The 27,369-nt window shown below is 41.9% G+C and overlaps 1 protein-coding gene across 20 annotated transcripts in view; it reads right to left on the bottom strand.

Moving 5' to 3' along the window:
• TENM2 (teneurin transmembrane protein 2) overlaps window positions 1–27,369 on the bottom strand; it is a 3,953,434-nt gene that overhangs the window by 262,998 nt on the left and 3,663,067 nt on the right. For all 20 annotated transcript variants that reach the window (XM_054685270.2, XM_054685273.2, XM_054685274.2 and 17 more), the window contains one exon: window positions 8,334–8,572. In XM_054685270.2, the coding sequence (XP_054541245.1) occupies window positions 8,334–8,572 (239 nt within the window). The remainder of the gene's footprint in view (window positions 1–8,333; window positions 8,573–27,369) is intronic.

The raw sequence follows: 27,369 nt of genomic DNA, 5'->3' as shown, positions 1-27,369 counted from the left end.
CATATAATAGTTCTTTTCTCTACTCGGTGCCTTGTAGCGATTGCTTTCTTTTCTTAGTACATCCTCATTTACAGAGAAATAGCCAACAGACTTTTAGATTTATGCCATTATTTGCTTCTTCACCTTGAACTCCAAGTAAATTCTGCTACACTTTTGTAATATGAGTGCCAAATGATGGCCTTATGCCAGACACAAACACTTCCCAGTTTCTCTCAGTCAGTTCTCTCGATTTCAGGGAATCACAGATTCCTGCTAGAGGGCTTAAATGTGGTGCTTACATGGCCCCCTAACCATTCCTTTGCCTAAGTGCTTTCTAACTCAGAAGTGCAATTTGGGAACGGAGGCAATTACCACATCAAGAAACCCAAAACCTCCCCTTACATAGGGGAACAGTGAAGCTAGGGATCAAGGATTCTGGGTATTTGGAAAATACCTTCCACAACTGGTACAACTCAGATGTAACCCTAATCAGCATTCGTGAGTTCAACAAATATGTACTGATTGCCTACAAAGCGCTGGGCAGTGCAAGTCACTATTTTGGGCATACTCTTCTCATTGGACCTGGCATAGGTGTGCAGTGGCTAGTACAATGATCACCATAGCTCCATTTAGTTGAGCTTCTATTGTGTGCCAGGTACCACCATGTTCCACTGACTATAAGATTCAGAATTTTTAAAATATTTCCACAAGTCTGGAATCAGAATGCACCTTATAATTGGTGTTGTATTACCGGGCCTTTGTGACCACGGACCTACCTATTCACATGGTTGTTACATCAATCTATCGTGCCTGTGCCTATCTCTTTCCAAATATATAAAATAAAAATTACAAATGCTAAGAAATCATGGCATAGTTTAATTGACAACCTCTTTCCCTCTTAGGGATGTACAATGATGGCATTTCTCATAATTGATGACATTGGATTTGAAGAAGAGTTGCATGCATCTACCATTTCAATGAATGCTTGAGGCATGTTTACAAAGTAGGAATTCTCCTCATTTTTCTGATGAGGAAACTAAGGTGCAGAGATTTTAAATAGCAAGCCCATCATCACATGGACTTTATGTATACAGGCCAGACTTCAAACACAGCCCTCTCTGACACCAAAGTCCATGTATGTGCTTTCTACGACATCAAGCTGCTTCTTGTCTAATTACCAAGGCAAAGCAAGAACTTGAAATTGTGTTCCAGATAAAACATAGAATGAAATAACACTAATTTACAGTCCATTAGAAGTTGTGTCAGAATCCTCAATCAGGAAACCCCAAGCACAAATAAATGAACCAACGAAAGATGTCAGAAATGGAGAATTTAAAAGCACACTGTGGAAGCTGAAGGGCCTGTTGGCTTGGCCACCACCCAAAGGAATCCAGTCAAATAAGTAGGGTGTGTGAAGAAGTCAACACTGATGTTCTAGCATTCTATTACTGCTTCTGGATGGATGACTGCTAGAGAGATCATCGTTATAGAGAGAAAGTCTAGGGCAAGACTTGAATGGTGATTCAGGGATAGTAGGTGGAGAACTCTCCATATTCATTTACTCAATGTATACTCTGTGGAGGCACGAAGTCCTGGGCTGGCAGACGATACCATTGTTGTTTCCTTGGCATTCTTGAGGTGCACAGGGTTGTGGCACCTATCATTCCTCTCTGGCTCTGTATTACGATGTTCTACAAAGTCAGGACCAGAACCTGTTTCCTGGCTCTCATCACCAGCGTCTGCCCACAAGGGTGAGAAAGCCCTGCATGGGCCGACTATCCTGACTTCTGATGGGAATCTCGGAGAGGAAAGCAAAGGCATCTCCCCACAGCTGCTGACCCTCCTGAAGCACTTCAAGTCCCCCAGATTGCACAAATATGTTTTTAAAGAGGCCACATCCTCTTCCGAAGCAGAGGGATTCATTTTTTCTGAATGTCAAACACGAGGTACAAATATTGCCACATGGCCGCTAGGTGATGGAGACCTAGCTAATGAATGATGTAATTTTCTTCCCATAAATTGACAGGCCCTCTGAAATCAGATGTTCAGTTATGAAATGGCAGTCCCCCTGCCAAAGACTCACCAGTGTGTAAGCACTGACAGGACTTTATTATCAGGTTAAGAGCACATTAGCATATCTATTAGATAAGAAGTCTGCTACTAACACTGGCATAGATAATATGACTGGGTCCCCTGACTTACTTGTGGGCAGCTCTCTTTTTCTCAGTTTGACCATCTGGGCCCAGGGAGTTGGGTGGAAATGTTATTTGCTTGACTGTTCAGATTTAATCATTAGCATTTTGCCCTTTAGATGTGGGAGGTAAGTACACAACTTGGAATTCATACAGGAGGATGAGGTTTCCCATCTCTCCAGATAGTCAAAGAGCAGCGAGTTGGAATGAGAGGGCTGACATTTTTCCTAGTCTGCGCCCCCACAAAAGATGCCAGGCAAGTGTACCATTCTCATCATTTTCTGTCATTTTCTTTATGTTTTCTCCAAACCTGCTCTGTTCAGTGAGATGAGAATACACAAAATAGCAGCAGAGAACGCAAGATTCATCAGCGTGAGTCTCAACATATCAATTTTCAAGTGTAGCAACTTTAAACACATGGTAGGCTTTTAGTTTCCATAGAAAATAATCTCTCATTGTTTTCAAAAGAAACTGAAAGCACCCCAAATTACCACACTTTTAACATCCTGACATGTTGATGGCCCGCGTTCTTTCCAGATCAAAGTCAGAGTGGCAGAAGACAGAGTGTTGAGCAGCTAACTTCAAACATAGTATTTCACATTTGGCAGGAATTACTGTAGTGAAAAAAGACAAGGTGACTTTCTAATATATATATATGTATTTTAGTTTGGCAGAGATCTGAAGAGCTAAGAACTAATTTAGGATGACATAAATGCTCTTATCTTTCTCTCTCCTGCCTTCCTTTACCAACCCCGTGAAGTGTCTTTGGCAGAAGCTCAGTGTATGTTGCGTATTGTTTTAGCTCAGGGGTGACAGTCTGAGTCCCATGTCATGCCGAACTCTTGTGTTGACTCTCGCCTAAGAATTTCTAAGATTATCTGGAGTTAAACAACAGAGTCACACATGAGAAGCATCTTTCTTCCTTGATGTGGGGTAGCCCTGCAAGAACTTCGATGCCTTTTAAGGAAACTAGATCTATTCCAATGTTAACCTAGGACAAGAAAGCAATGATGTCATTCCATGACACAGCACTATTACAATCTGTTGGAAAACCTCAACAACGAAGGCATCAGAAACTGAGTAACTTCTAAAAACAGGTGATAATTTTCCAGAGGAACCTGGGATAATCAAAGATTGAGGACAAATGAGTACTAGGCAAAATGGCCAGGCAATTCCACTCTATCCATGGATTGGAGCACTGTTTCAAGCAGTCTAGTTAAAAGCTATGCTTTCACGATGAAGTGTCCTAAAATTCCTAAAATTTTCCTTGGAAAAATTTATCCTATAGAAAGTATTTAAAGAGAAAAGTGACTTGCTTTTTCTACTTTTTGGTTTGGGCCAGAAAGTCAGATGCAATTACTCATTGTGAAATGGAGTTGCAGTATCAGAAAATGTCAGTCACCTGCTTCATTGACAGTGGACATATGGTTGGACTCTTAGCCAGTTGGGAAGCAATTTTTTGTAATAGAGATGTGGACACCCTGAAAGGTATTCTTAGGAAATAAGCTGTAATGTAATCAAAGAAGGGTTGACAAACTATGGCCTGTGGACCAAATCCAGGCTGCCACCTGTTTTTGTATGGCACATAATCTAAACAATGGGTTTACATTCTAATGGCTGAAATTTTTTAAAAAGAAAATAATATTTCATAACACATAAAAATTACATTAAAGTAAAAAACCAGGGGGCATAATTAAAGTTTTATGGGTGCACAGCCATGCCTGTTCATTTATACACCGTCTATGGCTGTTTTTAACTTACAACAGCAGAGTTAACCAGTTGTCACTAAGTAAGACATGAACCAAAAATATTTAGTCTCCAACTTTTTGCAGAAAATGTTTGCTGACCTCTATAACACAAGACAACTGGAAAGCAGAAATATGAGGACTGATTATAATACTGCGGAGGGGCTATAGTTTCTATCCACTGTGTTAGAAGATGATTCAGGAAGCAGGAACCAACTACTCCACCTTGCTAAAGAGGATAGAGCTAGATAAGGTGAGTTAATGCTACCAACGGGATCATTTATTTCAGTTTCATACAGTATGTGAGAAACTGGTTAACTGCAATCTTGAGGAGAAAGAAGTGAAGAGAAAGACCTTCAAGGAGACATCAAGAGACCAAGGGCCTAGCACTCGCCCTGCAACTATCTACCTAGGCCAGGAGACTTTAGACTCTCTGGGCCTTGGTGTCAGTGCTTGTCAAATGATTGTAATATGCAGATTTTATTTTCTGCTAGAGTGTTGGTTGACGACTGGGGATATGATTCAAATTGAATAGTTATATAAAAGTGCTTCAAATGGGCTGGGTGTGGTGGCTCATGGCTGTAATTCTAGCACTTTGGGAGGCTGAGGTGGGTAGATGACTTGAGGCCAGGAGTTTGAGAGCAGCCTGGCCAACATGGCAAAACCCTGTCTCTACTAAAAACAAAAAAATTAGCCGGGTGTGGTGGTGCAGGTCTGTAATCTCAGCTACTTGGGAGGCTAAGGCATGAGAATCACTTGAACCCGGGAGGCAGAGGTTGCAGTGAGCCGAGATCATGCTACTGCACTCTAGCCTGGGCACCTGGACAATGGAGTGAGGCTCTGTCTCAAAAACAAACAAACAAACAAACAAACAAACAAACAAAAAGTGATTCAAATGGAAATGCTTCTAGTTCTAAACAGGTAGAAGGTTCTAACTAGTGATTGTTATGCATACTATCAAGATAACACAACACATCTTGTATAAAATAGGCGAGGTTGGTAATAAAATACTTTGGTTACATGATTCAGAAACTTAGGGACTTCTGGTGGTGCAGGTAATGAAAGTACCTGAGCTGCCTGAAGAAGAAAGACACCTTCCTGAGAGGAAAGTCTCCTGCATTTCACAGAAAAATTCTCCTAAACCAGTATTCCCTAGGAATTGTTTGTGCCAGGGCCTGAGTGATGCACAAAGTGGTCCCCTGGTGGTTTATTCAGCTTTCCAGAGTCATTTATTCCAGGATGTTTGTACGCTGAGAGAATTTGGCACAGAGAGGGTCTGATGGAGGAGCAGATCATAAAAGTTCTCTGACCCCAGCTGTGTGGGTAGGAACTGGGCATCTTTGCTGAACTGGTAAAGCCCTGGGTCTTTCAGTTTGCACAAGGCTGGCATTCTGCTTTTACACCCACCCACGGGCCTGGATCTATGGAAGAACTTGTCAGGGGGCTGAGCAATTTCCAAATTGCTCATTTCTGGAAAGTCTTCTTTCTTCGGGTTTGAACACGCAAGGCTGATAATTTGACTTATTTGTCACAGTGCCTGGCAGGCCTGAACCCACTGCCTGCCCATAAAGGTCCTGAGGCTGATGCATCAATGTCAGGACCTGTCATGTTCTAGTGGAATGCAGAGTCATGTGTGAACCAGAATGGACTCAGCCCTTAAAAGCGCCGGTCTCCCTAACAGGAGGGCCTCGGTTTTCATGTTGTCTTTCTGCCCTACCCTGATGGCTTGTTTCCCAGGTGGGCACAATCATTGGTTCTCCAAAAGGCACTTTTCTCTGTGTTTGCAATGCACTGTTTATGCCCCTGCAGCTCTGTAAGTAATAATATACTGCTTTTCATCTTCAAAGTGATTTATACACATTAATTAATCCTCACCATACTTCTGAGTTTCTGCACGTAAATAACCATCCTGCCCCCATGTTGTACTTAGGAAACCAAGACCCAGAAGGCAAACAAGTTTGCCAAGGCTAAGGAGAAAGGAATAACTGGGGCCAAGACCAGCACTTCAGGTCCTGACCCCTTACCACGCTTGCAGACCTGCGGTCACCTCGGGAGAGTGGCTGAGAGTAGCCCTATAGCTGCATGCTCACTGCCATCACTGCAGGGTAAATTGGCCCATTATATCACTCATTTTGTGTCATAAACTATTTTTTGATACTCCAGGGTCAAAGCATAATCTTACCTAAAGAATACATAATAGGAAATGATGGATTATGAACTAATAAACGATGCTAAGATGCTCAGGTCCAGCTTCTAGCAGCCTGCAGATTGAAAATAAATATATTTCCTAATCTATCATTTACAAGTTACATACCTGATTAAAACATTAAACTCTCACTATACGGTTTCCCATGTATATGACTGCCCTTACAGGAAGCTATTCTACTTTAACTATCAAGCCCCATAAATCAGGCAGGAGCCATCTGTCTCTCTCCTGGAAGTAGAGTAGAAGGCGCACTGGGACGGTATTGGCAGAGGCAGGCAGTACCTCAATTTCTGTATCTGGGCTCCCCGTGGTGCTCACTGGCCCCGTGGTGCTCACTGGCCCCGCAGAACATTAAGCCTGAGAAGTGAGCACATGAACCCCTTCTGAAGTTTCTGACACAAAACCAAACCATGAAAAGACCCCGAAGGCACATTCAATTTGCTTCCACGCAGCCCCCTGAACAGCCACCTGCAGAAGCACACAAAGCTACTTTAGCAACACACTAAGATGTACTCAAGAGATTCAGCGGGGCAACAGATATCCTTCCGCCTTTCTGAGGTCAACCCATTACTTCATCCTTCATCAAGAGGTAAGTGAGAAGCAGACATGACTCGAAATTAGGGGTGCTTGGGTCTCAGGCCTCAGTTCCGGTGTACAGCTGTGGTTTAGAGTGCAAGCTACACTTCTGCAAAGCCCCAGATGAACACGGCACCTTTCCCTGGAGAGTCAGTTTTCTCACTTTGGGAGGGCATTCCTGAGAAATGCAACTGGTAAGGAATATAAATGCTTATTTTTCCATATTAAGACAAGAACAGCTATAGTGTGGAAGAAGCTGAAAAATTTATGTCAATTGTTGGCTCATATTGGTCTGCCTTAGGCAGGGCCCCAGATCTGTGGGGGTGCACAGTCATGCCCCTTTGCCATCAGGCAAGCTTAGGAGAATGGTCTGGGAAGTGCTGGGCCAGTTCCTTCTTTGGCAGATACCATGCTTGCTGCCTGGGGATGAAGGAAGTGTGGGAGCCCCCAGTGCTGAGCGAGAAGGGAGGGTTTATGTTGAGGGAAGGGGCAAGGCCAACACAGTCAGGGTTGCCTTTTCTTTTCTCTTAAATGGGAGGAGTTTCAGCATACGTGTTGGGAACTGTTTTGGAGTCAGCTTCATTGAGCTGGTGCTTTATGGGTTTGCTTTGCAACATGGCACAGCCAAACTGGGCAGGTCTCTCATAGCTGCCCTGAAACCAAGCCACAACCATCAAGTGTTTCAAATAAACTTTAACAAACATCACCATGGCCTCTTCCTAAGCCAGGAGATCTGCCTTTGGCAGGCTTAACTGACAGAGCAGCAGCCTTGGGGCTCTTTGTTGGGGCCAGGAGCTGTGAGCAGGCTTTGTGTGCAGCCTGAGAAGCTCTTATGCACGTGGCACCCTGCCCCTGGGCGCTCAGCATCTGCCACTTTCTGTGGTGACACGGCTACACCCTATGGCTGTAAACCAACACCTTTGGCATGCAGAGAAAGATACTCCAGCAACTTCACCTATGTCATACACTGAGTCACCAGAAGCCCAGTTGCCAGGAGAGGTGACCCTGATTCAGATTCGGCTGCCCATGGTGAGGAGAGAGTTGAGGATGAGAAGATAGAGGCTGTGGAAGGGATATGGGCAAGGCCAAGTGTGTCTGGCTAATTCGATTCTGTATAAAGACCTGGATGGATGCTCCAGCCTGTCAGTCCTGTTTCTATTCCACAGCTCTGAAAATAAGCTAGCTACTTTGGCTTTCTCTCGAATCAAGATGTTCTCAGGCATGCCAACCACTATTCTTCTCAGTTTTTGGCTGAAGTTAACCAATGTTGCATACATTTCAAAGCACAGACCTGGGTTAAAATCCAAGGATGGAGAAAACTAGAAGGCCACTCTGAGAGTGAGGGATAGGTTTGCGGGAATGAAAAGTCTCAGCTCATCTCCAAAAAAGGATATAGTAAGGATGCTTAATTTCCCTTCTGATGAATGTCATTTAGAAACATGAAGGAGAAACTCATCAGATTTAAGTGGATTTCAGGAGGGAAAAAATCACCTCCATCCATCACTCATTATCACATCTTTCAGGAGCCAAGAAGCAAACTGTACAGACATCAGAGGGCCTCTAGATTCACAAGTCCATGGCCTCTCCCCCATGTTGTCACCCCCAGCGTTGCTGAATAAGGCTGCCCTGACTTACCTATGAAATACGCCAGCAAAATAGCCAAGAGGAGGGCCGCGGCAATGGCGGAGAGGGCGGCACATTTCCAGCTGCAGTATTTGGAGGGCTTCTTCAGCTTGAAAGCCTTCCTGGAGAAAGTATTCCTGGGCAGCAGGCGGGGCGGGGGCGTGTAAACCGTTCCTGAGGTCAAAGGGTATCCCGGGGAAGAGCTGCTAAACAAGGGTGTGCTCCCCGAGGAGGTCTTGAAGAGGAAGTGCCTGCCAGGAAAAGGGAAAGAGTCAGAGTGGTCATGGGTAGCCAAGGAGCAACATTTAGCTATTTTTCTTCCACTCTGCTCTATCTAGTCCTAGCATAATCCTAGTTAACTAAGCTTACCCTGGAGTGGAAGAAGGGGCGAACATTACATTCGATGATGACATAAATTAATTCCATAAATGTGCATAATTTGCTCCTTTCACATATGCATCTAGTTGGTATCTTCCACAACAACCTGCAAAGCATTCAAAGCAAATATGGAAACTGAATGACTGTCACCTCCTCAGAGATGATGAGGTTGAGGATGCTAAGTGTTATCACATATTAGATACCTACTATTTTTTAAAAAAACTTTTATTTTGGGTTCATGGTACATGTGCAGGTTTGTTATATAGGTATACTCGTGTCACTGGCATTTGATGTACAGATTATTTTGTCACCCAGGTAAAGATAGTGTGCTATATATACACCGTGGAATATTATGCAACCATGAAAATAATGAGATGGTGTCCTTTGCAGGAACATGGATAGAGCTAGATACCTACTATTGAAAGGTACTTGAAATGTATTGTCACAACTATTTACAAACTAAATATTTTAATATCTCGATTTCATTTCATTATTTTTTAAAATTTTTAATTTTTTCTTTCTGTAATCCAGATATATTCTTTTTTTAAATTTCAATAGTTTTGGGGGTACAGGTGTTTTTTGATTACATGAACAAGTTCTTTAGTGGTGATTTCTGAGATTTTGGTCCACCTGTCATCAGAGCAGTGTCCACTATACCTAATATGTAGTCTTTTATTCCTCGCCCCCTCCACCGTTCCTTCCAAGTCCCCAAAGTTTATTATATTATTCTTATGCCTTTGCATCCTCTTAGCTTAGCTCCCACTTATAAGTGAGAACATATGATGTTTGGTTTTCCGTTCCTGAGTTACTTCACTTAGAACAATGGCCTCCAGCTCCATCCAAGTTGCTGCAAAAGCCATTATTTCATTCCATTTTTATGGCAGAATCTCTCCATTTTAGATTGGAGATATTAGCCTTTGAGAAGCCAAGCAACTGTCTGAGGACTGAAACCCAGAGCTCTGTCTTTCGATAAAACCTGTGTGCTGACATTTTACCCTACACTGTCTCTGACCCTTGTTGTTCCGTTTTCACCTCCCGTGAAATCCTGATTCCTGTTCTGAGATGCCTTCTCCAAGGTCATGTGATCATGATTATTTCTTTGGAATCATCTTTGCCTATCAATTGAATAAGGTGTCCGTGTTAGCCAGAGCTGTGGTGTGACAACCACACAGCAGAACCATACAGTAGAACAGGCAGTGTAGAAGAGGATATAGCTCCTCCTCAGGGTCGGGGAGTCTGTCGCTCCAAGGGCACTTTAAGGAAGGACCATTAATTCTCTGATGATTCTTTCTTATACATGCCACTTACAAGACTTCAAATGTGACTTGCTAGACCTTGTTTAAAACAATGACTTGTCTTCCAGGAAATGTGTAGTGGGATTTAAGGCAGGAGTTAAGTAAATGCTAGAATCTGAGCAGCTGGAGGCCATGGACTATGTCTTATTTTGTACCTTGTTCGTCCTATGTTCCCGGTACCCACATCAAGCCCAACATGCAGAGGGGGATTTTAGTGAATGAATGAGTGAATGAATGAATGAAGTCCTCTCATTGTCTTGCAATTTTACTCAGCTGCAATTCTAAGGTTTCAAAATGTTACTACAGTTATTTCCTTTCTCTTGATGTCTTCAGTAGGTGCTACTTAGTTTATTGATCACTCACAATGTGTCAGTTACAATGCTGAATGTTTTACTTGCAACTAAACCTCACATTAATCCCACCAGGTGGGTATTATTATTACCTCAGTTTTACAGATGAGAAAACTGACGCTGGGAGTTGGCAAGCGGGTCATTAGGGCTCAAGCTCCAGTCTGCCTGACTTAAAAAATTTTTTTATTTACATCCAGTTAGACCCTTTGGAAGCTCTAATCAGACCTACTACACCACACTGCCTTGCCTCTGGGGGCTAGCAGGCTTTCCCAGTGGGCTTCTAAGGCAGGATTGCTATCATTACAAATATTTGTATCTTGGCTGTTTGCAGATAAAACCTTGAAAGTATTTTAATCCTTCACAGAGATCAAACAAACCCAATATGACTGACAATCATGTCAGAAAATGAGTATCTGATTAGTGAATTATTTAACATAGCTAACGTTAAAATAAAGCCTAGAAGTTTGATTCCATAAATAAGGCTTTGGACTCCTTGTCCAACGGCTCTTTTTTAATGCTCCATTTTAAAATGGTGTTTTGGAAGAGGAGGCAGTAGGCATGGTGTTCATGACAGCATTGTAGCACAAGACAGACCTTTGTAGTCCTGGTCGTGCCATTTCTGACAAGTACCTGACACTGCTTTTGAGAACCTCCATCTCCTCATTTGTAAAACAGAGGTAATAAAAGTACAGGTACCTCATAACTGCTTGCTGTGAGGATTGCAACACTGTGTAGGAAAAGCATCACTAATCCTACAATATCATGCAGGATTACGTAGCAAAAGAACTTAACCAAGGTGTGTCCCACAGTAAGTGTCAGCCCATGTGAGTAGCTTTTATTATTAATTCTTCAGAGCTACATAAGGAGCCTGAAATGCAGATTTTAATTTAAAGCTTGACAAATGTTGAACAAACACCCGAAGAGTTCTCTAAGTCACTAAATAATAGTCTGCTGCCTTATAACAACGCTAGAACATATCCACAGCAGAAAGCCAGGGTGACAGAGAAACCTCGGAATTTGATTTAGGAGTCCTCCGAATTTATTTCTTAAATGATTCTCCCAGAGTGAGTAGTGAAAATAGGAAATCAAATGAAAACAAAGGAACGTAAAGGCATTGTAAGGAGTCACTAATGAGTGAAAACATTTGAACTCCAGTTCTCGCATCCTCAGTGATCTTGCCAATTTCTAGGGCTTCAGCCACCACTGATGTGTCTGGAGTCTCCAAAGCTCCATTTCTATCTAGCTCATGACTCCTTAGCTCCTGACCCACATCCCGTTGTGCATTGGGCAGCTTGTCTTCTACATTTCACAGCTGTCTGGAACAAGTCACAACCAAACTCAGACTATATTCCTTTACATGCCCAACTCCACCCCTCCTGGACTTCCTTTACTCCCAGTTACCCAAGGAACTTCCTCCTTTTCCCTTGCCTTTCCCCATCCAATAGCTTAACGAATCCCAACAATTTCATTTCTGAAAACCTTACCCACCAACCCCGTCCTTTAGCCTTCCTGCCTTTTCCTTCCCAAGCCACAATGCCAGTGTGCTCTGGCTTACAAATCCGTGGTTATCCTTCCATGCCTGAAAGATGAGACCTAAGTTTCAACATGGAACCAAGCTCTCTACAACATGGAACCATGGCTCTCTACCCATTTTTTGACCCTTGTTTCTAATCAGTGCTCCCAGCTCCTATGCACTCACGCTTCAGCCACACAAAAAGACACACTTTGTCTTAACAAGCCCGTTCAATTGAATCAAATGGCTTTTTCTTCTCTGTCCCACCTAACCCATCCTAGCTAACTCCTATCCACCTTCCAACCACCTACCTGGGGAATCTATTCTAACACAGCCCCCTTCACTTTGTGCACTCACAAATCTCTCTCTCTCTCTCTCTCTCTCTTTCTCTATCTTCTATCTATCTATCTAGATTCTATTTATAAATAGAATCTTATTTCTCCCATGATACAGTTATATCCTGGTGTTATTAATCTCTTTCTATATATAATTATTTTAAATGTGTCTATCCCCAACCAGAATGTGAACTCCTGGACACTTGAACTGGTAGATATTCCTTACTCCTGTTATCTCCAGAGTCGAAACATTAGTGCCTGGACATCAGTCATATTTGTGGACAGAATAAATAACTTGAAAATAGAAATGTTTTAGCAACATGAGAGCAACACGGTGAAGATAAGAAGTTTAAATTGGCTTTAATGTTATTTTTAATACACTCATTTATACGAAAAATGGATATGATTATATCTTGCATATGGCACTGCTTCGTGAAATCCTAAAAATGTTCCCTTGAAAATTTAGTCCATTTTCTACACTTTCTTCTAAAAATAAAGTCAGCTTAGGTCACATGTCATCAAACAAAGCGCCCTTTCTCCCTGACAAAGGCTTCTAATAATATTGAGAATAAAATCAGGTGTCTTTCTCATGGCCTTCAACTGTCTGCATGATCTGCCCTCTGGCTACCTCTCCCACTGAAGCTTCCACCTCTGTTGTCCTCCCTCACTCCATCCATCATATTATCCTTTTGCAATTGCCCATCATATCACATCTTCTTGCCTCCGGGCCTTTGCACTTACTGTTCCTTCTGCCTGGAAATATCTGCACAACTTGTTCCTTCAATCTCTGCTCTCATAGCACTTTTTCAGAGAGATCTTCCTGGGCCCCTTCAATTTCTGTTACTCTCTGCCCTGTCATAACTGCCTATTTTTCTTAATTAAATGCATATGTATATTTGCATATTACTTATTGTCTGTCCTCATCGTTAGAACTGAATTTCAATAAAGTTTAAAATAATTATTTTGTTCACGCCGCATCCTGTCACCTAAAATAGAGCCTGGCTTACAGTGGGGGAACTCAACAAATCGTTGTTAAATAAATAACTTACAACCTTTTCCAAGACCAAAATAATGAATGCTAAAAGAATAGTGCTGTGAACATTTTTAATTTTAAAATAGGCTCCTCCTGCCGTGTTGATGCCTGTTTGCCAAACAGATTTACAAGTTTGCATATGTACATGCAGGCAAGAGTCTATATTTACACATGCAAGGCCAGATCCCTCCACAGAAAAAACAACCTGCATGCTTTTCAGCACTGCATAAACCCTCGCAGGATGTATCTCTCAGGCCGCTCATTGGCACTGTGGTGTCTGTGATGATCACAGCTGAAAGAAACCCATTTAGTTATCACCTCCCTTCCTTCTAGTCTCTGGGGTTTAAAATGATTAAACAAAAAACCAACGATAAGTAGAATCCTATTTCTCCCATGATACAGTTACACCCTGGTGTCACTAATCTTTAGAAGATTAAATTCAGCAAACAAAAAGAGAAAGATTCGATAGAAGTGATCTTCAGACTGTGTCCCATAAATACCTGGAATTTGTACTGTTTTTAACACAGCACTCAAGTGATCGCCTGGTCCCAGGAATTTGTACTGTTTTTAACGTGGCACTCAGTGTTAAAAACAGTACAAAATCCTGGGCCCTATCCAGGTATGGGGTGGAGTCTGGGAGTATATCGATTAAGAAGCTCCCTAGTGGCTGGGCATGGTGGCTCATGCCTGTAATCCCAGGACTTTGGGAGGCTGAGGCAGGCGAATCATTTGAGGTCAGGGGTTCGAGACCAGCCTGGCCAAACCCCATCTCTATTAAAAATACAAAAAAAGTAGCCAGGTGTGGTGGTGGGCACCTGTAATCCCACCTACTTGGGAGGCAGAGGCAGGAGAATTACTTGAACCCAGGAGGCAGAGGTTGCAGTGAGCTGAGACCGTGCCATTGTGCTCCAGCCTGGGCAACAAGAAGGGAACTCCATCTAAAAAAAAAAAAAAGGAAGCAAAGAAGCTCCCTAGCTGATTCTAGTGTATATTAACATTTAAGAAATTCTACCTGAATCACTTTTATGCCCTTCCAAATGCATCTTACTTGCAGAGGACACACCAGATTGTTAGTAGACATATATTTTTTAATGTAAGCTTTGGATGTGGGCATCTTTAGGTGAAGTTTCATGAAGTCTGCAACTTCATTTCAAAAGATTCAGCAAAAAGATCTCATCTCTCAAGCTCTATAAAAACAGATAAGGCAAATGTGGCAAAATGACAGCAATCGTTGAAACCAGGTGGTTATTCTTACATGGTACTATTCTTCCAAGTTTTTTGTATGTTTGAAATTTTTCATAACAAAAAGTTGAAAAAACCGCAAGCTTTGATTCACCCAAGGATTTCAGTCACATGCTGCTGGAAAATCAAATAAAATGAAGCAAGACCCACAAGGTAATGGTTTGGCCAGATGGTCACAGGGAGGACCAAGAGGGCTTAGGGGACTTCTCCTGATTTTTCCCTGAACCGGCTGTTAAGACAGCTTCTCCCCTTCAGAGGCCTGCTCAGTGTGTTCAGATGAATCATTTGTGATGCCCCAACTGAACTTCTTCCCAGCGGTCGGTCATGGAAGTAGCTCAGCTCGGGACTCCAGGCATCAGCAAAAATGTGTAGTTTCCAAATGCACTTGACATTTTTCAAGCACAACTCAATTGCTCTCAGAATTGGCCACTTGTGCCTCCGAAAGGAAAGGCAAATGAGGGGCCCCCAAAGTGCCATCCTTGGAGTTTGCTAACACTCCAAGAGATAGAGAAAACCAGTCCTTGATGTCTTACAAAAAATAAAAGAGGAGCTCACACACTTCTTTCCCTTCCCAGTCATGTCATGCGGGGGATGGGAGCTTTGGTCACAGCACCCAGCATTCTGTCAGGCACAGGTTAGGGGCTTGGGATGGAATAGTAAGGCAAAGGTTCTGCGTTCTCAGCTCTGTGTCCTGCATTCCTGTGACTTCTTAAGAATACAGGGATCATCACTTCACCCTAAACTATCAACCTTTTTGGTAAATGTCATCACTTTTCCTCATGTGAAAACAAAACCATTTAATAAAAACTGAGAAGCATACCTAAAAGCTGAACAGCCATTCTCCCGTATGCTTTACGTGACAGCAAAGACATGGATTTCAGGCAGAATCTTGGTTAACCAGGCTTCTGCTTCAAATTGGCTTAGAAAATTAAGGGCATGCATTGTCTCTGATTAAACAACCATGAAAGATTTTAAAAAGAAACCTAACAAACAAAAAAACCTCATGCATAACATCCATGCAACAAGAGCCCCCACCAATTCAAAAGGCTGTGAATTTTTATTTTATTCTTATGATACAGAAGGAGCTTGACTAATCTAGAGTGGTAGCTTTGAGAAGCGGAGGCTGGCTAAGCTACCTGAGGCTCCAACAAAAGATTTCTTTTCTTTTTCTTGTTTTTCCCTTTTCTCTGAGTCAATCACAGGTAAACTTAGTCATTAACCTTAAATCCCACCAAAGAAACAAACAAACAAATACATAAAATTCCTTAACACCAAGTACCATTTTGCAGCTTGCAACCAGGGGGATCCCCTTATTTTCTGTTGTTTTGGCTTTATTCCCAGGGGAAAATCCTAGCAGGGCTGTGAAAAGAAATGTACTATACAAATAACTGTGCTGCCTCAACTCCAAAGGTCAATGCCTTTTTTCCTGTTTCTCTCTTCCTCTCTCTCTCACCCCGTATCCCACAATCTCATCACAGTGTACCACTCAGCTAACCAGGACAACTAATGACTAACAGAGCAGACCGACATGTTGTTCTTTGCTCACGAAGTCTGCGGCAGCAAATGTTTTTGAAATACAGCAAAAGTCTTAAATGGTCTCAATGTAGCACTGTGTGCAAAAAAGCAACTCTGGTTATCAGGGAAACCAGGTGTCGACTGTTGTTCTACCGAGAAAATTGACCTCCCCAGTAAATAAACTCATGGGTATTCAGAGGAGCGGATGAAAACATTGATACACAGCCCATTAATCCCTAAAATATTCTGACTATCATACATGCAGTGTCTGAAATTTGATGAAAAGCTAGGGGAAGGATAGAGGCACAAACACCCCAGGAATGCGGGTGTGGTGCTCAGTGAGGGAGATCAGGTGTGCACTAGAAAACTCCAGATTTCATTACATTTCACTGGTTCTGGCCATGCACTTTGAACCATCAGGTTTATTGTCTCTAAAAGAGTAAGTTTAATAAAGAGGCAGCCCATAAAGGGTACTGTAGCATGTAAAGTTACTGTAATTAGGTTTTCAGGAGTTATAATAAAACATTTAGCTGGAGAGAGGTTGAATAACCACCACCCTTTCTGGCACCATTAATATACTCTCCGATATGAAAAGGAATGGTGCTGGTTGAGGCAAAATTCAAGGGGCAGGGTCCTGAGACAGACAGAGACAGAGACATGGAACGTGGAGAGAAAGCAAAAACAGAAGGAGAGAAGCATAGAGGATGAGGTGAAAAAAGAGATAACGAGAAAAATGATGGATACTGCACCACTGAGCCCTACTTGAGTAGTAAAACTAGGTGATCGCTTAAGCGTTCTGTCTTTATTTTCCTGTTTGCAAATATAACATGTACACATTACAAAAAAAACAAGCATATAATTTTTTTTTTCCCCCAAGACAAAGTCTTGCTTTGTTGTCCAGGCTGGAGTGCAGTGGCTTAATCTCCACTCACTGCAACCTCCACCTCCCAGTTCAAGTGAGTCTCCTGCCTCAGCCTCCCAAGTAGCTGGGGTTACAAGCATGTGCCACCACGCCAGGCTAATTTTTGTATTTTTAGTAGAGACGGGGTTTCACCATGTTGGCTAGGCTGGTCTCAAACTCCTGACCTCGTGATCCACCATCCTCAGTCTCCCAAAGTGCTAGAATTACGGGCGTGAGCCACTGCACTGGGTCAAGTATATACGTTTTAAAAATAGAAAGTAAACATCTCCTGTACTTTAGAGATAGACTGGTAAACATCTGATGTTTGTAGTCAGCCTTCTTTTTCTACATAGAAACATTTCTTCATTGTCATCATCATGATTATTATTCATTTAATTATTTAAGAAATCCAATAGGATGGTACCTAGAAGGCAGTTTTAAGTCTGCAAATCCTAGACTGAGACAACCAGGGTTTGCATCCTGGCTTCTATATTTATCACTGTGTGATCTTGGGCAAGTTACTTAACCTTGCTAGGAGGCTGAGAATGATAGTAGCTACTTCTTGGGCTTGTTAGGGGGATTGGGTGAGTTTATTCGTGAAATGCTTAGCATTGAGATTGACATCCAGTGAATGGTCAATAAATGCAGATATTAATGGCTTGAGGGCAGGAGCCATGTATAGTATATTTTAGCCATTACTAAATCTCCTTGACCGAGCATAGTGCCCAGCTGATTTAAAATGTGTTGAATGAATGAGTCGTTCTAATTAGCCTGGTGATTGGAGAATTGCAGGCACCTCCACTCACTGTCCCCTAGGAAGAGAAGGGACTAGGGATGTTACTAATGTGCTTCTTCTCTTCTTCCAGTTGAGAATTTATGCTTAGGTTGAGAAGTGAATTGTTTCCTTTAAAATAGGACTTAAAATTTTTAAAATTGTTACTTCTCAGGTTTGAAAAACAAGAAGCCAATAACCCAATTAGTGTAGTCAAAAGTCCATTTTATATCATAGTTCCCTAAGCTTCGACTCAAGCCCGTTTGATTCAGGAAAAAAATAGGCTTTCAAGGTTTCTCATCCCTGAACTTTTCGGCTCATAGGGGACTGCCACTACATTTGCATATGCCGTGAACAACAGGAAAATCCTCTATTTTGCCCTCTTCAAAATTTGCAGCCGTACCAAAAATATTCACAGCTGGAATAATTAGCAACTCAATTTATTGCCTTCCGTTTTCTAAATAGAAGCTTCGACTCTTGATATTTAAATAGTGTCACACTGTGATATAACATAGCATTTTTCATGGTAAAACTTTTTTTTACCTCCATGAAATGATATACTGCTCAGTGTGACAGGCAAGGTCTCTCGAGGTCACTAAAGAAACCTGGTGTTTTGTGAGCAAATCCATTTCAGAGTCTTTGGATGAGATGAAGAGTCTTTTTTTTCTTCTTCTTCTTTTTCCCCCTCTGGAGTTGTTAACTTGGTGACTTTTTTCAAGTTAATTGGTAAGAGTCTTGATATAGTAGGGGAAGAAAAACAAAGACGTCTGACTTTGACTTTAGATTTGACCTTGAATTCGCTATGCACTATCATATGGGAGTGTCCAGACAGCCATTTCGAATGGACTTAAATTTGTGTTCACCGGCAGCTAGAGGTAGATGAAGAAAAAATGCACACCCTCAGACACAGCCAAGGAGCAGGATAATTTCTCCCATTGCATTTAATGTCTGGACCATTCAGACAGTTAGACAGTGTTCAAGCTGGAAGGACCCTCTAGGTTATTCTGCTTCATGTGATTACATTTGTTTTTGTCTTGTTTCTTAAGTCAAATTACAAAGTCAGGCTCTCTCTCTTTTGCTTTCTGGTACCCTTCCCTGTTCATAGTAGGTGCTCAAAAAGTCTGCTGAAGGAATTCACTAATTATGGTAGAGGGGAAAATGAACGGGCTTGGAGCCAGGTGCACCTGGACTCAAATCTCAACTCCTCCAGGAGCTGCATGGTGTGGGGAAAGCTAGGTATTCTCCCTGGTCCTCAGATGCCTCCTCTAAAAAAATAGAGACAATAGCAATATTTACATCCCAGAACTATTGGAAGGGCTGAAAAAGAACATGAATACAATCCGAGAACACAGAAGCGGGCCCACAGGAAGTGTTTAATATATGTATGTACTGCATTGCCTCCACCTCTGCAATGAACACAATATCTCAAATATGAAATCACTGCCCAGTCAGTATTTATTGAGCATGGAATATATATCACATGGTACTAGATGCTTGGATGCATTGATGAGTAAGTCCTTATCCTCATAGGAAATTTCCAATTGGAGAGACAGAACAAATAAACAGAACTCACATCCAGGTAAACAATAAATACATGAAATACTTTCAAAATGTCAGAAGCACCATGGGATTGAGGAGAAGTCTGAGGATAAGAAGTAACTGACCATATGAAGAATGGTAAAAAAGAGCATCCCAGGCAGCAGGAGCAGCATGTGCAAAGTCCCTGGGGTGGGAAGGGCAGTGTGTTCTGGGCCAGTGGCAGGAAGAAAAGGTAGCCAGTAACCATGGCTTGAAGGCATGGGATCTGGATTTTCTTTTTTTCTTTTTCTTTTTTTTTTTTTTCTTTTTTTTTGTCTGAAACAGAGCTTCACTCTTGTTGCCCAGGCTGGAGTGCAGTGGTGTGATGTCAGCTCATGGCAACCTCCGCCTCCCAGGTTCAAGCAATTCTCCTGCCTCAGCCTCCCTAGTAGATGGGATTACAGGTGCACGCCACCACGCCTGCCTAATTTTTGTATTTTTAGTAGAGACGAAGTTTTGCCATGTTGGCCAAGCTGGTCTTGAACTCCTGACCTCAGGTGATCTGCCGTCCCAAAGTGCTGGCATTAAAGGCATGAGCCACCATGCCTGGCCAAGGGGATCTGGATTTTAGACCAAGTACGAAGGGTTCTAACTATGCCATCTCTTTGAGTTAGCAAAGCACATTTAGGAGCATTCTATCTGAAAAATTACTAGGGTAGGAGAGACTCATGGGGAATTCAGCCAGGCCTTTGTGATGAAAGAGCTCAGCTGTGTTCTTTTACCTCTGCCTTGAGGGTTTTGGTTTTTGTCCAGAATATTCTAGCCAGCCCACAATATTACACCTATTACCCTATCTGCATTTGGATATAGTTAGGCATCTCAAGTTTAGCATGACCAAAACGCAACTTTTGATTTCCACTCCAAGCTTCTCTTCTCTTCCAGGCTTCACCCATATCAGTTACAGATGTCGTCACTTCTCCAGTTGTGCAGGAGCCATCCCTAGGAATGGGAAGATATTGCATGCAGGAAGTGTATTAGAAAGTGCTCTTGGGAAGTCCATGTGTGAGGAAGTGAATGAAGCAGACTGCCCTGGGTGGGGATGGCGGGGAGCTGAACTGTGATGCTGTGGCAGAGGGGCCTATGGCGATTCCATGGAAAGCTCTGGAGCAGGGATGGCTCTGCTGAGTTGTTCCAGTTAGGGCAAAGGAGGCTGGGCCTTCATATCCTTACTCGGACCAGTCACTGGATGTGAGCTGTTCCCAGAGAAAGGTCCTTGGAAGACGTGGATCTCCTCTGCTGAAGGCCAATCTCAGGGAGGGACTTGGCTGAGCTCTGTTGGCTGCCAACATTACCAGCAACTGGAAGGACACCTGCTCCAGTCCTGAAGGGTGACATCTGGGTGGGCACCATGCCATCTAATTCACTAGGCTTCACCATGGTTCCTGTCCTTCTCTCACACCCAATCCATCATCAGTTGATTTCCTCTTTGCCTCCAACACATCCCCTTCCTTTTCTTACCACTCACACCTCTACATCACCTTGCGCCTGGCCTGCGGCACACAGCAATCTTTAAAGAGGCCTCCCTCTTTCCACTTTACCCGTTACACCCCTTCTCCCCACAGGAGTCAGTCATTTCCTACAAACATAAATCAAAACTTATTTCAAATCTTCCCATTCGTTTACACTTAGAAGTTATCCTGCTCTGCATCATGGCCTATAAGGCTTCTTGTGATGGTCGAGGTCATCTCTTCCTATCCTCTCCGTGCTCTGCTCCCAAGGCACCTGCCATCCTCTTTGCTGTTCCTTAAAGAGGCCAAGCTCCTCCCCATGTCCAGGTGGTCACACTGTGTTTCCCTCAGTCTGGAAACTTCTCTCCTCCTCTCTTTCTGTCTTCTCATTGCATGGCTCCTCTTTCTCAGGTCTTTCAAGTCTCTCCTCAAAGCTCACTTCCTCAGAAAGGCTTTCTTGATCAGCCTTTCCCATCGTAGCATCTTGCATCCTACCTTGTCCAAGGTTACAGCTGAGAACAGTCAACATCCAGAGATGGGGGTGAAATACAAAGGCCCATTTCCCTCACCCTGCATTGAGATATCTCATTTAACATGCATCACCTTGGGCAGCTATCTCCTTCATTCCTTGTTTGTCACATGCCTTTCCCAATGGCATGCACATTCCAGGAGGGCCAGGATTTCATCTTCTTCCTCACCATTGTATCTCCAGCCCCTGGAAGAATGCCCAGCCCATGTTTGGTGTTCCAACAATTTTTATTTAATGAATAAAGGCATGAACCAATATAGAGCTTGAAAATATCTTGAAAGATCATCTCATACTGCCTGTAGGAGGTGATGAATGTAAAAAGTTTCTCTCTGCTCTCAGATGCAACACTTTTATTTATTTTCCTGGTAGTGTCCTTTTCAAGGAATCCCCTGTCACTCTGGTTTTCAAGATTTCGATAAACAACATCATGTTCATATTTTTCCTACACACGGTTTTTTTTTTAAATCTGTTGTGAAGTCATCTTCCTTCTATTCGAAGGAGCACTTTGGTGTGTTTTGTGAGAGCCTCTTCATTTTGTTGATCTTTTAGATTGGAATTCTCCTCAAGTTTTCTGTCATTCTTGAGGGATATCAGCTATAATCATGATTATTTCCACTGTAGATACCTAATGATTTTGGAAAATCGTGGGATAATGCATTTCTGATTAATTTCTAAGAGTTTCTATAGGGATGCTCTGTATTTTGCAGCCCTATCCCCTTCTTTCTTCCCACAGCAACCCAGTGGATGCATATCTTCAGGCATTACTTCACACGAATCACCTGGTCAGTTCCCAGTTTGTAACTGGGACCTCAGAGATAATCTTCCTATAAGTCTAGAAGAATTTTTGGTAAATGTACGTGATCCTTATCTGTCACCTCTCTGCCCACCTACAGAGCGGTTTATCTTCCTAGGTTTGGTATCTCTGCAAACATGAAGATTTCATGGTGCATTTTTCTCTTCTAAATCACTTTTAATAGAATGTGATAGAATGGTTTTAATCTTGGAAAAAATCCTAGGTTGATCCCCCTCCACCTAGAGAAGAATCCATTTAGCATTCTCTTTTTCCCCTACCTGTGTAACAAAGGAGTCCTGCCTGGTGCACCTTTCTTTATTTCCTTATCTTTGGTGCTTCAAGACATCTGTCTGAAGAGTTGCATTTACCCTGATGTCGAATGGGGATCCTGTTGACAGTCTTTCAGATGTCAACATATTACACACTCAGATCCATTTACCACTATTAATCAAATCACATGTACTGGGTATTTTGTGTTGTGACTTTAACCCTTTCAAGGAATGTTTTGAGAACAGACATTTTTTTTCCTGGCACCTTTCTAGGAGAAGACTGGAGCAAGAGACTGGTTCTCTAGCCTAACTATCTTGTTGTCTCTCCCTTGAGTAGACATTTTATACAGAGGGTGACACGCTGATCCTCCGGCTATTTTCTCTAATTAATTAATTAATTTTTAAAAGTTGAGGTAAAATTCACATGATACAAAATTAACCATTTCTAATTGCACAATTCAGTGGCATTTAGAGCATTCACGATGTTTAAATTCTGCCTCTATTTAAGTTCCAAAACATTTTCATCACCCCCCAAAAAACCTCAAATTCCCCCCAAAATCTATTAAACAGTAACTCGCCATTCCTTCACTCTCTCACTCCCAGCTCCTGGCAACCACTAATTTGGTTTCTGTCTCTATGAATTTGCCTATTCTGGATATGTCAGATAAATGGACTCATACAATATGTGACCTTTTGTGTCTGGCTTCTTTTCACTTAGCATAATGTTTTCAAGTTCATCCCCATTGTAGCATGTATCAGTACTTCATTCCCTTTTGGAATACTATTTCCTTTTTTGTGTGTGTCTGTGTGTGTGTGTGTGTGTGTGTACACTTTTTCTTTATTCATTCATCCATTAATGAACGTTTGGGTTGTTTCCACCTTTTGACTATTGTAAATAGTACTGCTACAAACACTGGTGTGAAAATGTCTGTCTGAGCACCTGCTTTGAAAGCTTTGGGGGATCTCCCTAGGAGAGGAATTGCTGCATCATAGGGGTGCCTCAGTACACTTTGTGTTGCTATTAAGGAGTAGCTGAGACTGGGTAATTTACAAAGAAAAGGTGTTTATTTGGCTCCTGATTCTGCAGGCTGTAAAAGAAGCAATGCATCAGCATATGCTTCTGGTAAGGACCTCAGGAAGCTTCCAATCATGGCAGAGGGGAAGGGGAGCTGGCATCACATGGCAAGAGAGGGAGAAAGAGAGCAGGAGGTACCAGGCTCTTTTGAAATGATCAGATCTTGCAGGAACTAATAGAGCAAAAACTCATTCATTACCAGGAGGAAGGCACCAAGTTGATCATGAGAGATCCACCCCCATGACCCAAACACCTCCCACCAGGGCCCGCCTCCAACATTGGGGATCACATTCCAACATGGGACATGGAGAGGACAAACATCCCAACTACATAATATGGTCATAAAATGGTTAACTTTTTGAGAAACCTCTAAATGTTTTCTAAATGTAGAAAATGATAATCAACATTGAACTCTTCAGGAAGCTCAAATTCTGGTTGACAGTAAGCATTTTGCCAGTCTCTCTGCATCCTATCCATATCCTGAGCTTGTTTTTGAAAACTGTTAATGAATTACAAAACAAGAAGCATCACCAAGGAGCCAGGTGGCAGCAGTAGTAGAAAGAGCCAAAATATTTCATACCTTAGAAAATGTCTTAACATCCCCAAGTCAGCAGGCTCTCATTTCAGGAAAGAGCTTTCAGGGAGAGCCTAGTGGGGTTTATATTCTAGGAAAGCTATCTATCCATGACATTTTTTTCTATTTTATTTGATGTATTATATAAAGTATTTAGAAGAACTCATACATCAGTTTAAGTTCTTCAATTTTTTATATAATCACTCGTCTTATTTTAATATGTGATAGATATACTTTTCTTTTTTCCTTTAAACTTTTATTTAAGGTTGAGGGGTACATGTGTAGGTTTGTTATATAGATAAACTCGTGTCATGGGGGTTTGGTGTACAGGTTATTTTGTCACCCAGGTTCTAAGCATTGTACCCAATAGGAATTTTTTCTTCTGATCTTCTCTCTTCTCCCACCCTCCACTCTCAAGTAGGACCCAGTGTCTGTTGCTTCCCTTTTTGTGTCCATGTGTTCTCATCTCATCATTTAGCTCCCACTTATAATTAAAAACATGTGGTATTTGGTTTTCTGTTCCTGTGTTAGTTTGCTAAGGATAATGGTCTCTAGCTCCATCCATGTTCCCACAAAAGACATGATCTCATTTTTTACGGCTGCATAGTATTCCATGGTGTATATGTACCACATCTTCTTTATCTAGTCTACCATTGATGGGCATTTAGTTGATTCCATATCTTCACTATTGTGAATAGTGCTGCAATGAACATACACATGCACGCATCTTTACCGTAGAATAATTTATATTCATTTGGGTATATACCCAATAATATCCATGAAATTTTTAAACAAAAGTTTTTATTGTTAGCCTATACTCTAAGCACTGTATTATAAACAGTACTTATGTATCAAGCCCAAATATTGCCTGACTTGATAATTGAGTTTGGGTATAAATTCATTTTAAAAGTTTATGCTAAGAGAAAAATTCTATTTTATTTTAGAAGGCAAGATCACAAAGTCCTTCCTAGTAAGGGATTGAAAAAATTCTGGCCTTTCTACTTCTGTCATAAGATCAGAGAGGATCTGAAATACAACATCTTAAAATGTGCTTTTTGGATCACCAAGTATATTTGTATATTACTAATGTTAGATACAGAGAGGGTTCCATGATATTTGGGAAATGGAGTAAACAGAATTCAGAAGATTACTGCAGGTCTTCACAAACCTAATACTTAAATATCATAAATATCCCAGTACTCTACACTATTTATTACTCCACTTATTTTTGTGAGCTTTATACCTACCCTTCTTCTCAGCCTTAAAACTGGTATTCCACGGCATCTCTCATTTGAGAAATGAAGTTCTAATTCATTTCTCTCTGTTTCTAGATCAGTATCCTAAGGCCCAGAAAGAAGTGAAAAAACAACCAACCAACCAAAAAACCCATAATGGTTATTTTCATAGGTGCTCAAGATGCATTTGCTGGGTAGATGGATGAAGGAAGGAAGGAAAGAAGAGAAAGAGGAAGGTATATAAATGGTGTAAAAATTAAAGGGGACAGACTAAGTATCATATGGGATTTCTTCAAGGCCGAGGAAGGAAAACAAAATTGATTTATATGAATTCTTGTATAGCTACTGACAATTCTTAAGTCATCAAAACAATTCTAAATGTAGGGGCTGGCAGAGGTGAAAGAAAACAAAAGAAAAAGAAAGCTGCCACTCCTTTTTGCTTATTATAGATTTGCTCCTCTCACATCAACTGTGTATAGCAATTTCAAGCATTTAAGTTTGGGGCACTGTTGCTTTTTTTTTTTTAACCCTCAAATAAACAGTAGTGATCTCTATTACTATCTATTTTCCCATTTGAATTTACATCAGACTCTTTGAGGCATGAGCAAGCAGAAGAAACCCTATCTGCATATTTACTCACATTTCTTTGTTTGTGTAATAGCCATAGGTACAATATTTTCTTCTTATTTAGAACTCTTCATGAAATGACACAAGAGCTCTTCAGGGATATTAACTAAGCTTTATGGCAACCCCTGTGACATGTCTGCCTGCCTACATATATCTGTTGGACACTCAGAAAGGAATGTTGTGCAGAAGTGTGCCATTTAAGTGTGTTTGTAGGCCAGACACATACCCACTGACAATGCACAGAACAGATCTATATATTTCAGTCATCAAAAAAAAAAAATGCCACTAAGAAAGGTAACCATCATTTAGCATCAACACATAAATATCGCCATGACACTTAATATACTCTAAGGCAGACCCTGCAGCATCCCTATCACAAAACAAGTCCCAGGGCAGCAGGTTCTGAAAGCTGGGCTTCCTTGAAAGCTTCCTAGTTTCTTAAATGCTGGGTTTCCTAGGGCCCCAGGCAAGGCTTTTTAAAAATGCAAGTGTCAAGGAAAACTGTCATGCAGGTTTGCCTTAAGTACCTGAAAAGCTTGTCACTGCCATCTTGGAAGTATTGATGCAGATACAGTTGGACAAGCCGAGGCATGGTAAATTGAAATTTGCCTGACAGGGAGGTGGCATGTTAGACTAAAAGGCAGGTGCCCGCCTTCAGGCATTTGCTTTGCAAGTGGCAGAATTAAAGAAAACCTAAAGGCAAGTCTGGTAGTGGGGAGGCTGCCTTTCCAGACATCTTGAAGGCTTGGACTTGAACTGGGATCCTTTCTGGCTCTCAAGTTTTGCTTGACAAGAAATTAAGTGGTTAAGTGAAAAACAAAGCAATGTCTGCATTTCTGTGGAGGGAAGTGAGGAAGGAGGGGGAAGAGAAGTGATAGAGAGGAGAAGCAAGGAAGAAGAGGGAAGTTCAGGGTCACGGTCGGTCAGGTTGGGACAGCCCTGCTGATTCTAGGAGGCTGGATGGGGTGATGGTTAATAAGGAAACTGTCGGCAGCAGGTGGGGTCAGAGCCTGGTTGCCTCACCTTTAACCTGTGCAGCCTAAGGCAAATGACTTGTTATTATTACATCTTAGTTTCCTCATATGAAAATAGTGAAAATGATGGAAAGTATTTCTTAGGAATATTGTGTCTATTAAATGAGTGGCTCAGCACACACCTGACATTGAGTGGATCCTCAATAAATGTTGGCTATTACTGTTAAGCAGATAATTATCAATGAATCCCATAGACTGCCTACTTTAAGTATGTATCTCTTTCCTTCTAGTTCCCCTTTCCTTCCTTCTTTCTTCCCTCCTTCCTCCACCCCTCTCTCCCTTTTTCCTTCCTTCCTTCCTCCCTCCCTCCTTCTTTCCTTCTCCCTCCTTTCCTCCCTTCCTTCCTTCTCCTTCCCTTCCTTCCTTCCTTCCTTCCTCCCTCCCTCCCTCCCTCCCTCCCTCCCTTTCTCCCTTCCTTCTTCCATCAGAAGCATTGGTTAACTTCAATGTACTTTTAGTTTCCTCCCTTTCTGGTGTATCCTCCCTTTCCACCTCTTCATGGCAAATCTAACCATAACATGCCTTTGTGTACATCCCTTTTGGGCTCCCCAT

This window comes from Pan troglodytes, chromosome 4, assembly GCF_028858775.2.
Source record: "Pan troglodytes isolate AG18354 chromosome 4, NHGRI_mPanTro3-v2.0_pri, whole genome shotgun sequence".
Lineage (NCBI taxonomy): Eukaryota > Metazoa > Chordata > Mammalia > Primates > Hominidae > Pan > Pan troglodytes.
Note: the sequence above shows the minus strand (reverse complement) of the source record. Positions and strands in the feature narration are given on the sequence as shown.